At 38.6% G+C, this 14,892-nt stretch overlaps 1 protein-coding gene across 2 annotated transcripts in view; it reads right to left on the bottom strand.

Annotated features, from left to right (window-relative positions):
* SHC4 (SHC adaptor protein 4) overlaps positions 1 to 14,892 on the bottom strand; it is a 129,508-nt gene that overhangs the window by 60,940 nt on the left and 53,676 nt on the right. For both annotated transcript variants that reach the window (XM_036075974.2, XM_078079390.1), the window contains exon 3: positions 969 to 1,032. In XM_036075974.2, coding sequence (XP_035931867.1) covers positions 969 to 1,032 — 64 coding nt within the window. The remainder of the gene's footprint in view (positions 1 to 968; positions 1,033 to 14,892) is intronic.

Raw genomic sequence — 14,892 nt, 5'->3', positions numbered from 1 at the left:
CTGAAGACCTGGTTTCTATAGCTGGCGCTCACCATCATCGGAGTGACTCAAGGCAAATCTTCTCTGAACCAGTCTAGTAGCTGGCAAAATGGGAGGGCTGGACTGGAAGATCTCTAAAAATTCCTTCTCTCTTAAACAATCTACAATTCCATGATTTACATAGTTATCTTAAAACCCTTTGCACCTCCCCTTTGCACATTCCAAAACAACTAAATGTTCTAGGGTTGACAACTAAATAGCAATAATACTAACCACCATTGCCATTGAAAGCCTAATATATGACAGACACTGTGGACACCATTTCATTTAATTCTACACAACTCTATAAAGTATGTGCTCTTTTCTCCCATTTTACAGTTGGGGAAACCAATGATCCCAAAGGTGAAAGGACTTGTCCAAGATCACACAGCAGGTGGCAGAGTCAGGATTTAAATCCAAGTCTATGTAACATCAAATCTTATGCTTTCTTTCAGCATGAAAATTTCCTTCTACTCATGTGTTACTATCTCACCCCTACCAGCACCCACCTTTCCATTTGAAAATGGGCCAAGGAGTCTAAAAATTCTAAATGTTAAAATGCAGAATAGATACATTATAAAATACTGAAATTGGAAGGTACCACCCTGGTCATCTGGTTTAACTTTACTTTACAGGAACAAGCATGGGGTCTCAGAGAGAGGAGAGACCAGGCCCAAAGTAAGTAAACACCCAGGACTGGAACCCAGATTTTTTTACTTGAACCCCAGGTGCTCTCTCCATTCCATCGCTCAAGACATCACCATTTCAGAGAGTGTCAGGCAAGTCAGAAAAATGTGAGAGACAAGACCAACTTTCAGTGCATCTCTGATATCACACCAACTTGTAAAGGCCATTCTGCACTTTAGCTCCTATGGTAGAATGAACTATTTTGATATTCTCTTTCCCCTAGTTAGAGAAACAGAGAACAAAAAAACCATACCAATATTTACCTTTCGCTTTTTAATGGCTCCATTTGCCCCAGAGACAGCTTCACACAGGCGACTTATTGCTTCCCTACAGAACAGAAACCATATAAAGACTTAGCATACTAACATGCAGTAAATGTTCAATAAACGTTAACAAGTATTATGAACAAAATGTGCACACACATAATGGTGAGTCTGGCATAAATGACCTTCCCCTATCCCCACGGGATAAAGCATTGCACTTAGTCCCTCTGCCGTTCAAACCCCCCCAAAACCCAGCAACACCCTAATGTGAAAAAAAAAAAAATCACTTTACAATAAGGAGTCCTACTATTCACCTTCTTGATCTCTTTTTTTCCTTGGATTTTTAGGTTTGGTGTTTGGCAATGTTGATTTGTAATCAAAAAGGAGGGGTAGAACTTTGGTGTCTGGGAACACTTCGGTTTTACTTTTAGCAAAATCCTCTCTGTGGTGTTATGAATAAAAAGCTTCCTAGTATCTCAGCACCAAAGATGATGAAATACAAAAGAATCTGACCCCAGAGGAAGTTTAAAAGGACTGGGAGAGAATTGAACTTCAAGGTGGTCTCAAATGGAGCCTTATTGACCGAGATACTGCTACAAGCCATTGAGCTTTCATGTAATTTCAGAGTAGAAATGAAAATCAATAACAAATTTCCTCCTTTGCTTATATATATATATATATATACCTTACCCTGTATCATACTTCCTGAGAGAAAGGCACCACTAAAATACGAAGTTGTTCCTTAATGGAAGTGGTGAGCAGAGCGGCGCCCTCCTTTCCAGAAATGCAGTTATAACTAAGAGCTTTTGCCTCTGGAACTCAGCATTCACAACGGGCGGAGGTTTCACTCAGTGTAATCTGAGCCATAACCTTGTGGCTTTCAACCCATATATTAAACTTTGCACAAAGCACATCTCTAAGCTCTTACCTGGATTCACTGGAGATCATTGCTTAAATTAGCAAACCGAATTAGTTCACACACATAGGCGCACGTGCAACATTGTATTACAATTTTTATACATACTTCATGAAAATATTTTCTTTGAGATATTTTTGATTCCTAAAGGAGGGGAGGAACACTCAGAGGAATGCAGACCCACTAAAGAAATCTATCTCCCTCTCTATCTACAGAGAGAGATATATAACACAGACACAGAGATATATAGATATAGATATATTAGTGCAGATCTATGTTCTCAGTGTTCTAGTAGACACTTTGGAAAGATAAGTAGAATTTCCAAAGATTCTAGGCACCATTTTAGATTTATAATGTGTGTTTTAGTTCAGATTCTTTTTTGGGGGGGGGGCGAATATATGAAACTCTTCTCCAAGGTATTCTCTTGTCTGACTTGCATAATTTCCTGTAACCAAAACAGAGAATGGCTTTTTGGTTTAGCATATTTTCTCAGGATTTTATATTTATGGTTTCCGTAGGATTCCAACCTTTGTTCTCTGGATGAAACAGAAGGACTGCTCAGAGAGCTAGGCTCTTTGGTTGGTTGATTGATGTCTGAGTCATCCTAATGATTATTCAATAATTGATGAGACACATAATAATTAATCTGAATTAGCCTCTGGTGTTGCCGAAATAACTAGTCCAGGCACCTATGTTGTTGATATTTAATAAAGAGGGATTATAGAAAAGGTATTATCAGAACCTTTACTCCATGAGAGCCAACCGGGGTGCTTTGGTCTAAAAAGCTCCTTGTAAATGGTTTGAAATAAAAGTAGAAACAAAGATGTGCGTTGATGCTGCAAGTATAACAACAGTTATTATTAGAAGTTGTTACTTTTATAAAGCACCTTGTAGTTTTACAAAGTGCTTTCCCAGGCATTGTCTTCTTGATTCTCACACAGTCAATATCATCCAACAAAAAGTAGCATTGTAAATGGGAATTAAAAGGAGTGCTTTATGGCGTGAGTACCTCTTGAGGACGATTTGGAAGGATGAACCTTCCTGGCAGAGTGGAGTATGGAAATTCCAGGCAGAGGGAAGAGCCACAAAAATATAAATTATCATGATAGGAGGGGACCTACAAATACTTCGATATTGTGGAGCATAAAGTGAAGAACAAGAGTGAATAAAGAGCTGAGAGATAGGATGAGAGTCTGAAAACGTTTTCTGTAAAAGGCCAAACAATAAGTATTTTAGCCTTTGCTCTGTTACAACTACTCAACTTTGCCATTATAACTCAAAAGCAGCAGTCGACAATGTGCAAACAAACGAGCATGGCTGTGTTCCAATAAAACTCTATTTCTAAAAGCAGGCAGCTGGCTATATTTAGCCCAAGGGCCATAGTTTGCCAACCTCCGGATTAGATAATTCACACAAAAGAGATAGAAATAGTTCGGTTTTAAAAAACAGGAAAATGTTCACATTCATCATAATTTTAAAACTGAAAATCAAAACAACTACGAGATACTTACTTCACTCTCGTTAAGTTAGCAAAAAAGAGAATTACAAATGCACTGTTGGGGAATATGGGGAAAAGTCCACTTCAAGGGTACTTATCCATTGCTGGGGGCCCTGATTAGTATTAATACAGTCTTTCTAGAGAGTGATTTGGTAAAAGATGATAAATCTCTTAATTGTTATCAGAGCTTTTGACAAGGGGAGGAGAATTTGTATTGAAATGGCATTGAGTAAGTATATAGAATAAACACCTATTTTAGAGTAAAAAACCAACTCTATAGCTTGTGATATAGACATAAAACTTATCAATATAAATATTTCCACTTGGAATGTTACGTGTGAAGACTATAGAAATAAGGGTCTATATAAATTAGTGGGAAAAGAGTAGAACATGGAATAGTATACACACCTTGGTAGCAGCTACATAAAATTAATTCTGTCTAAATAGTGATATAGAGAGAGCTTATAAACAATGACTTGGTTTAGGTGTTTTTTTTGTGTGTGTGTGGTTTGTTGTTCCCTATTTTTATTCTATTGATATTTAGCTGTAAACAATGTTATGTTTTCCCTTCACCGTGCAGTTGATTGAATAAATAATCTTTTAAAATATTGAAAGAATGCAAAGTAAGTTCCTCAGCAAGAGTTTTGCTCATCTGCTGTGAAAATGTGAGGGCATGTCCAAGGTGTCCCAGTGAAGAGTGATAGCCTTTCTCTCTTTTACCAACACCCACACAGAGATGGGTCAATGTTCGTGTTACAGATAAGAAAAGATCTTCTTTATTTGTATCTCTGTCCCATCCCAGCTTAGCCTTTAACTCCTCCATCTTTATGGCTGCTAAATCCAGATTTATTTTTTCAGTTTATTTGGTAGACTTGTTTATTTCCTTTCTCCAAAGTTTCATAAAGAATAAAAATCTTGACCAGGTTTAGCAACGCTTTCACAATAGAAATCCCTACCTTTAGAATGATACACAATGCCATTGCAGGGAGCCTGGATTTTAATGAAGGAACAGCTCCTATTTATATGGCTTCGCCTAGTACTACACACCTTAGGTACATCATCCCATTTATTCTTAACAATATCATTTCAATCTTCAGTTCATTATGATTCCACTCAACAAGAGACCTCCAGAAGTGATTATTTGGGTATTTGGAGAGGATACATTTGACAGTTTTTTGGAAAACTTTTTTCACTCCATACTCAAATGTGCTTTATTGTCAAGTGCATATTTAGACTTGGTTCTTGAATTGTAATGGTGATCTGCTGATTTTTCTTTTAATAAAATTTGACTGAAAATGTTTGACACTTTTTTAATGAGTTAACCAAAGAAGTGCAGCTACTATTACTTATTAGTTCTGCATTTCTTCCCTAAATTCCACTTAGCTTAAATCAATTTTCTTTTTCTCTGAATTTTAATTCCACAAAATAACTTCAGAATCGATTAAAAGTTGAGTACAACAATTAGTGTTTTAATTTCATAGAAGATCTCATTGTGACATTTTTCCTGATATGTAAAGCAGTCCATTGGCAAAAGTGTGTGTCTTTTCCTTCTTATTTGTAAGATTATATTTAGTGACATTCTTTTCTTTGATTATCAAAGATTCTCACTGTAAGCAGTGCTTTTTCTTGTGCCTAAGAATGTTTCTGAAAGTTGTACCGCTAATGCTACCTGCCAAATTGAGTGTACAGAAAGTTTCTCATCTCCTATTCAAGTTAATCGATATCAAGCACATGAGGATGCTTTAGGATGAGGCTGTAGCACAGAACGCAGAAATTCTGTCCCCAGGAAATTTGCAGTGAAGCAGGTGCTGGATAGGTTTTTTTCCCCCTACTCCTTGAGCTCTGTTAATTCTATCTTCAGTAGGTTTAATGTTTGAATAAACCAGATGTCTAATAAATTTTTAAAAAATGTCATTTCAAGATAGCTATTTTATACCCACTTTACAAATGAGGAAACTAAAGTTCAAAGAATTTAAATAACTGCTTCCAAATAATGCAGCCGTTGGTGGGAGAGGTAGAATACAAATCCAGGTCTGAATTCAAAACCTACACTTCTTCAGGGAGTGACCATACTGCCAGGTGCACGAAAAGGAGGGAGTCTCACACTTTCAGGACCAGGAAAAGAATATCAGGTCTTCCCTTGCTCATTCCTTCAACAGTGAGGGGTTCCTTTTTGGCCAATCCTTACCCAACGTGCCTGGAGTAAACTAGCATGGGAATAGGGCAAAGTGGCAGGGGTCAATTCCAGAAAAAGCTCCAATGGATGACCCTAGTCCTTTCCCAGCCATTGCTTTCTCCGCATTGGCTGTTATATCCTCATGGAAGAAAAGAGCATCCAGAGCCCAGCTGTATGCCCATGTGGGCAAACATGCTCATGTATGCATGGGCACACTCACTCAGAATTTTAAAGTCAGGAACACCACAAAAAAAGAAAATCAGAGGTCAATATCCTTGATGAACATAGATGCAAAAATTCTCAACAAAATATTAGCAAACCATATTCAACAATACGTTTAAAGGATCATATATCATAATCAAGTGAGACTTATTCCAGGATGTAAAGATGGTTTAACAACTGCAAATCAATCAATGTGATACTCCACATTAACAAAATGAACGATAGAAATCATATGATCTTCTCAATAGATCCAGAAAAGTGTTTTATGAAATTCAACAACCATTTATGATTAAAAAAACTGTTAACAAATTGAGTATAGAGAGAACATACCTTAACATAAGAAAGGCCATATATGACAAACCCACAGCTAATATCATCCTCAATGGTGAAAATCTGAAAACTTTTCCTCTAAGATCAGGAACAAGACAAGGATGCCCACTCTCCCCACTTTTGTTCAAAATAGTACTGGAAAGTCCTAGCCAGAGCAATTAGGCAAAAAATAATAATAATAAAGAAATAAAAGGCATCTAAACTGGAAAGGAAGAAGTAAAACTATCACTATTTACAGATGACATGATACTATATATAGAAAACCCTGAAGACTCCACCAAAAAATTATTAGGACTAATAAATTAATTCAGTAAAGTTGCAGGATACAAAGTTAATATATAGAAATCTGTTGCATTTCTATATACTAATAATGAACTATCAAAAAAGAGAAATCAAGAAAACAAACCTCTAAAATCAACAACAAGAAACAACAGGTGTTGGAGAGGATGTGGCGAAAAAGGAACACTTGTGCACTGTTGGTGGGAATGCAAACTGATGTAGCCACTGTGGAAAACAGTAGGAGATTCCTCAAAAAGTTAAAAATAAAACTACCCTGTGATCCAGCAATCACACTACTAGGTATTTATACAAAGGATACAAAAACACTAATTCAAAGGGATACATGTACCCTTGTATTTACCGCAGCATTATTTAAAATAGCCAAGATATGGAAGCAGCCCAAGTGTCCACTGACTAAAGAATGGATAAAGAGGATTTGGAATATATATATATATATATTATTCAGCCATAAAAAAGAATGAAATCTTGCCATTTGCAATGACATGGATGGAACTACAGAGTATAATGCTAAGGGAAATAAGTTAGTCATAGAAAGGCAAATACCATATGATTTCATTCATATGCAGAATTTAAGAAACCAAACAAGCAAAGGAAAAAAAAAGATAGACAAACCAAGAAACAGACTCTCAACTATAGATAGAGAACACACTGATGGTTACCAGAGGGGAGGTTGGTAGGGGGTATGGATGAAACAGGTGATGGGGATGAAGGAGGGCACTTGCTGTGATGAGCATTTGGTATAGTATGGAAGTGCTGAATCACTATATTGTACATCTGAAACTAATATAACACTGTATGTTAACTAACTGGAATTAAAATAAAAACTTTAAAAAAATAAAAGAAAACAATCCCATTTGCAATGACACCAAAAAGAATACCTAGGAATAAATTTAACCAAGAAGGTAATGACATGTACACTAAAAAGTGTAAGACATTGATGAAAGAAATGGAAGAAAACACACATAAATGGAAAGATATTCCATGCTCATGTACTGGAGGAATTAATATTGTTAAAATGTCCATAGTACCCAAAGCAGTCTACACACTCAATGCAATCCCTATCAAAATACCAGTGGCATATATATATATATCTTTTCAAATCGGTGTTTTTGTTTTCTTCTTATAGAAACCCAGTAGTGGATTTGCTGGATCATATGGTATTTCCACTTTAAATTTTTGAAGGAAACCCCATACTGTTTTCGATAGTGTCTACATCCACAAAACTAGAACAAATAATTCTTTTCTTATTTTATTTATTTATTTATTTATTTATTTATTTATTTATTTATTTAAGAGCGAGAGCGCGTGTGCCCATGCGCAAGCACGGGGAAGGGCAGAGGGAGAGGCAGAGAATCCCAAACAGACTCCCTGCTGAGCACAGAATGCAATGCGGGCTCCATCTCATGACCTATGAGATCATGACCTGAGCTGAAACCAAGAGTCCGATGCTTAACCAGCTGAGCCACCCAGGTGCCCCTAAAACAAATAATTCTTAAATTTATGTAGTACCACAAAGACCCTGAATAGCCAAAACAATCTTAAGAAAGAAAAACAAAGCTGGAGGTATCATGCTTCCTGATTTCAAACTATACTATAAAGCTATAGTAATCACAACAGTGAGATACTGGTGTAAAAAACAGATATATAGATCAACGGAACAGAATAGAGAGCCTGGAAATAAACATATGCATATATGGTCAATTAATTTATGACAAAGGGGTAAGAATATACAATGGAGAAAGGATGGTCTCTTCAATAAATGGTGTTGGGAAAACTGGACAGCCACGTGCGAAGGAATGAAACAAGACCACTATCTTACACCATACGCAAAAATTAATTCAAAATGGATTAAAAACTTGAATGTAAGACCTGAAAACATAAACCTCCTACAAGATACTATAAGCTCCTTGATATCAGTCTTAACAATCCTTTTTTGGATCTGACTCCAAAGGCAAGGGAAACAAAGATGAAAATAAACAAATGGGACTACATCAAATTAAAAGCTTCTGCACAGTGAAAGAAACCATCAACAAAATGAGAAGGCAACCTACTAAATGGGGGAAGATATTTACAAATCATATACCAATAATGGGTTAATATCCAAAATATATAAAGAACTCACAGGACTCAATAATAAAAAACAAATAATCTAATTAAAAAATGGGCAGAGGATCTGAATAAACAATTTTCAAAGAAGACATACAGATGGCCAACAGACACATGAAAAGATGCTCAACATCACTCATCATCAAGGAAATGCAAATCAAAACCACAATGAGATATCACCTCACACCTTTGGAATGGTTATTTTCAAAAAGACGAGAAATAAGAATATTGGCAAGGATATGAAGAAAAGGGAATCCCTGTACACTGTTAATGGGAATGTAAATTGATGTAGACACCATGGAAAACAGTATGGGGTTTCCTACAAAAATTTAAAATGGAAATACCATATCATCCAGCAAATCCACTACTGGGTTTCTATCAGGAGAAAACAAAAACACCGATTTGAAAAGATATATGCACCCCTCGGTTCATTGCAGCATTATTTACAATAGTCAAGATATGGAAACAGCCTAAGTATCCATTGAAGGACAAATGGATAAAGGGGTATGTGTGTGTGTGTGTGTGTGTGTGTGTGTATACAATGAAATGCTACTCAGCCATAAGAAGAGTGAAATCTTGCATTTGTAACAACATGGAGAGACCTTGAGGGTATTATGATGCTAAGTGAAATAAGTTTAGACAGAAAAGGCAAATACTCAATAAAAAAAAAAATAATAATAATAAGTGAAACCATAAAAAAAAAGAAAAGGCAAATACAGCATGATTTCACTTCCATAGGGAATCTAAAAACAAAACAAACAAAACAAAACAAAACAAAACCCAGACTCATAGATACCGAGCACAGATTGGTGCTTGCCGGAGGAGAGGGGCTTGGGACAGGGGCGAAATGGGTGAAGGGGATCAAGATGTACGAACCTCAATTATAAAATAGTCATGAGATGTAATGTGCAGCATGGGCAGCATGGGACTATAGTCAATAATATTGTATTAACTTTGTATAGTGGCAGATGGTGGCTAGACTTATTGTGGCGATCAGTTCACCAAGTACGCAAGTGTCGAATCACTATGCTGTACGCCTGAAACTAATATAATATTGTGTGTCAATTATACCTTAATAAAAAAAGGAGTTTTAAAGTAAGTCAATGCTTGGAAGCATTACAGATTCTGAAAATCTCTAGATATAGAACTCTACTCAAAAGAAAAACAGGAGATGGGGTGCCTGGGTGGCTCAGTAGTTAAGCATCTGCCTTTGGCTCAGGTCATGATCCCACATTCCTGGGATCGAGCCCCACATCAAGCCCCGCATCAAGCCCAGCATCAAGCCCCGCATCGGGCTCCCTGCTCAGCGGGAAGCCTGCTTCTCCCTCTCCCACTCCCCCTGCTTGTGTTCCTTCTCTCGCTGTGTCTCTCTCTGTCAAATAAATAAAATCTTTTAAAAAAAAAGAAAAGAAAAAAAAACAGGGAAACTTGTGCTTATGAACTTGCTTTTAAAAAGTAGTGATATTGTATATCCACGTTCATAGCAGTATTATTCACAACAGCTAAAACATGGGAGCAACCCAAGTGTCCGTCAATGGATGAATGCATAAGCAAAACGTGATATATACATGCAATGGACTATTATTCAACCTGGAAAAGGAAGGAAATCCTGTAATATGCTACAACGTATGCTAAGTGAAATACACCAGTCACAAGCAGACAACTACTACATGATTCTACTTACATTAGGTACTTAGAGTCGTCAAATTCGTAAAGACAGAAAGTAGAATGGTGATTGCCAGGGCCTGGGGGGAGTGGGACTGGGGTGTTTCAGTTTTGCAAGATGAAAAGAATTATGGGGTTGGCTGGTAGTGATGGCTGCACAACAATGTGATTGTATTTAATAGCACCGAACTGTACGCCTAAAGATGGTTAAGATGGTACATTTTACGTTATGTATATTTTACCACAATAAAACAAGAAGAAAAAAAAAAAGAAAATTATTATTAATTTTTTTTTTTCGGATTTGAGACTCCAGAGAGTCACAGGCTCTCTCTCCAATAAAAGGTCTGTCTATACAAACTTTTCTATTCAATTCTAGAGGATCCGCTCCTCCCCCTCACCACCACCCCCAGAAAACCATCTGTGGGGCTCTTGGGAATCCAGAGATCCCAGGCTAAGAACCACTGCTTTAAAATAACCTCTCAAATTCTGCTTTCTCCACTGATATCAGAGCTAACAAATCTGCAACCCCAGCCAGGGAAGAGATAGATGCTTGCATTTTGTTGCCTTTCTTCACAAAGATCTTTTCTTTCCCTCAGACCAGGACCCAGAGATTAACTGTAACATTTTCAAGAACAAAAAGTACTTTCAATGCTTTTCTGGAGTTTCAGCCACACCCTCAGACACTTTACAAATGCAGAAGAAAAAGAAAACAGAGCGCCCCAGAGCGAGCAAGGGATTTCTCCCAGGACTGGGGGTGTCCCCACCATCCCAGCTGCCTATGCAGCCCACATTTCTGCATAACCCTTTTGGGACTGACTCGTCATGAGACATTCTCCAGCTAGCAACCATTCAGCAAATGCCCTCTCCTGGAGAAGCAGAACTTTCACAGTTTAAATGGCTCACGATTTCCATTCTGGGAGCCTGCACTAGAAAGAAAGAGGGAGAACCGCCCTATGGCACCAACAGTGGCCACTTTGTTTATTGTTTTGCCACATGAGAGGGAAGGGGAGAAGTGGGCTGATGTAAGAGAATGAGAATGCAGTGGAAGATTTGCTTTTAAGCATATAAAACCCAGCCTACACCATAAAACCAAAAAAAGATATTTTGTCTGTCTTCACAGAGTCCACACTAATCACCCAAACAAAGCCACCTTTCTTCATCAACCCTTGGCCATGACAGTACTTAAGTTATAATTTTTCTGTGTCTTTAACCCTTAAACAGTTAAGCTCTTCTGGAAGCAAAGTTGCCTACCCCCCCCTCCCTGTTTTAGGTTTGGACGGCAATATCACAACCCAAGACAAAGACAAAGTGGAGCGATTAATTGGGGGTGGGGGGGGTGTCGGACGGATTGTTTCTCGTAAATGTCAAAATGCAGTTCTTCAGTAAATAGGAAAGCCAGAAAATGTGTAACATGAAACTAGGCAAAAGGCCCAGTGGAATGGTTCAAGGCAGCTCTTCCCACCTCCTGCTACACACCCACCCACCCCCCCAACACACACACACACACACACACACACAGAGAAGGAGTGGTTTCAATTTTGTCCAGGCAAATAGAAATGAGAATAAATTTTAATCACAGCAAAAACCTCTCCCAAATAAAACTCAAAAATAATCAGGCAAAACAAAGTCCCCAGTATCTCCTTGTATCTCCCAAGGGACTTGCCCTTACTTTTCCTCTCCCGCATGACTCCTCCAAGAAATCCGTTCACAGTGTCCACGGGACAGGTTGTCGATGTCTCAGATGCCTTCAAATCGATGAATGAAGGAACTCCTGAGCATCTCAAGCCCTACAACGTTGTACTGTTGTTTTAGGGAAACTAGTACCTTCTTTTTTGAAAACTTTGCCTGCAGAAGATCAAGGCCCCTTGATCTATGTGTTCAATTTTGTTCAGCTTGGTGAAATTAAAGACATTCAAAAATTTGTGTAAGCCCTCAGACAAGACACTTTAGAACATGAGCCTGCCTCCATGGCGATAAGCACACAATGAATACAGTCAGTGCCCACAGACTGGTAGAAAATGGATAGCTTCAAACTCCCTTTGTGCTGTTATCAAGGGGCATCACCCCTGCACTCTACGAGGGTAGACACAGCCCATAAAATATATCCTTTCCTTTAGAAATAGGCACTTCAAGTCCCAAGACGGCCAAATAAAACCTTTCAGGACTGCCCACAACTTCTAGTCTCATACTGACTTATCGTACCTCTCTGCCCAACTTGAATTATATTTAAAATCTGATTCTAAAGTACGTTTGCAATTCTACCCAGCTCAGCCACCACAGAACACAGCTGTCCTGTGTGCTCCACAATGCTGCCCTTTGGCTCCGAGGCAAATGTTGCCCCATCAAGTGCACTTGACTGAAGCGAGAGACCCCCCCCCCCGCAAGTGTCCGTGGTGAACAGAAATGAAGTGCTGATTTTCTCCTATCCCCACAATGATTTCCTGTGTAATGGAATCACATATTTCAAAATGCAAACACCTACACCCACAAAAACACCTTCTAAGTGTCTAAGCCTTATGAAAATGACAAGAGAGAAATGGGGTTGATTTCATACAAAACACCCTGAAATTTGTAAATCCAAAGAACTGTTTTCCATTACTTTGGGATAAACTGGGCTTTTCTAAAACAACTCTGTTTTGGACAAAATATTCAAAATATGATGAAGGCATGTCTTTGGGAGTGAAAGAGTGAACTGATACACAGTCTGGTCACATAAGTCAAAGCTCATTTTTTTAAAATCCAAAACAGATCTAACTTAATCATCCACTTTATCCACCCTATTTCACTCCAAATGACGTTTATCTACTTCCAAAAAGTAGGCCTATCTTCAAAGAAAGAAGATTGGCACCATTTAAGATTTTGTAAACAGTTTGCCATTGAGGTATCTATACCACTGAGCAAGACGGTAATTGGTAGGATGAGTATATGACTTCCACACTGCTTTTGAAAAAAATAACTCTGGTTATTTGAAAGGCCATTTAGCATATATATTATAGATTTTACCTGGTAAGTCCCTCTTTTTTTTTTTTTTGATGTGTGTGTGCCCACTTCAGAGGAATCAATAACTGGTCTAGCCAGTTGAGTCCACTGTAGCAAATAATGGTAGGACAGCTAATGCCTGCATATCTGCTAAAAATTTAACAGCATAACCGTTTAAGTAGGTAGTGATTAAACTTTAAAGTTCTTAAGAATCAACTAGGATGCTGGTTAAAATGTAGACTCCTGGGACTATTCCTGGCGATTTCAATTCTATAGGTCTGGAGTGGGGCCCAGGAGCCTCCAGGTGATTCTGAGGCAGATCGGTCCATGCACCACGAAGTTGATTAAAACTTCTAACGGTCTCACTGCACAGGATACCTGGTTCTATGTTCTGCAGTTTCAAGCAGATGCTTGTGCTAGTAAATGCTAAGGAATTAGGTCACCTACTCCTAGCAGCTAGGGTAGGGATGGCCACACTGCCTATACGCTTGATGACGTTCCATTTGGGGGAAAATTTGTCTTCAACTCAGTCATTCCATATGCTGGGCTAGATATCTGGTATAATCCTCTCCTCTCCCCCACCCTTTCGTCCCCGCCAATCTCCTTATGGGAAGGGCTTTCACCAGAGGGCATCTGGAGGTCCTGAACATCTTTGCTCACATTGGCCCCAGAACACAGGTGGTGCAGAGTGACCTGCATTCTCTCTCCCATCTGGCAGCCTGGATGCCAGCAGGCCTCATCCACCTGTCCTTCCAAATGCCTCATGCTCTAGGTAGTGGTTCTCAACCTTGGCCACACATTGGGGAAACACAGGGGAGCTTTAACAAATCCTGAAGACAGGGTCTCATCTCCAGACTGTTTTAATTGGGGCAGGGTGGGGTTTGGAGACTGGGAGTTTGAAAAAGTCCCTCAAGTGTTTCTAACAGAGCTAAAGTTGAGAGTCTCTTAACAGTGGCAGTTGGCCTGTCTTTCCTATAAAAGGCCAGATAGTAAAACCGCTAGGCTTTGCTGGCCACACGATCTCTGTCACAACTACTCAGCTCTGCAGCTGTAGCTAGGAAGACAGCCACAGACAATATACAAATGAATGGGCATGATCGTGTGATGGTAACACTTAGGGACCCTGAAATCTGAATTTCATAAAATTTTCACGTGTCGTGAAATATTCTTCTTTTAATTGTTTCCTGAACCATTTAAAAAGGTCAAAACCATTCTTGGGTCACAAGGTGGCAGAATCAAAATCAGGCAGTAGGCTGAATTAGGCGCTCAGGCTGTGGTTTGCCGACCCTTCTTCTGGAGCAAACCAAAAATGAGTGTTAGAGCCTTTGGGGTCATGGTCAGCTATGGGACACCTATTAGAGCACAACTTTTAATCTTTACAAAGATTATTTATATAGATTTTGGACTTGGTCTTATTCAGTTTCTTGGTACAGGAAGCTGGGTTTTATAAGAGGTGGGTCTTCTGTGTAAATATAAGAATTATGGAACTCCTTTTACAAACTGTGAATTACCATCTTCCATTCTTTGTCCCTCCTACCAGCACTCAGTGGAGAAAGTGGGGAACTGGAATTCTTTTTTGTTTTGTTTTCTTTTAATATCCACTAACCTTCATTAAGTGATGCCATGTGCATTATCCAGTACAAAGTACACGAAGGAATACAGAAGTAAATGCAAGTGCAAAATTATAGTAAATGTTAAGGGCTTTAATTTGTCTCTAACTTCTCTTCCACAT

Source organism: Halichoerus grypus, chromosome 8 (assembly GCF_964656455.1).
Source record: "Halichoerus grypus chromosome 8, mHalGry1.hap1.1, whole genome shotgun sequence".
NCBI lineage: Eukaryota > Metazoa > Chordata > Mammalia > Carnivora > Phocidae > Halichoerus > Halichoerus grypus.
The sequence above is the reverse complement of the archived record's forward strand: the minus strand, read 5'-3'. Positions and strand labels throughout refer to the sequence as shown.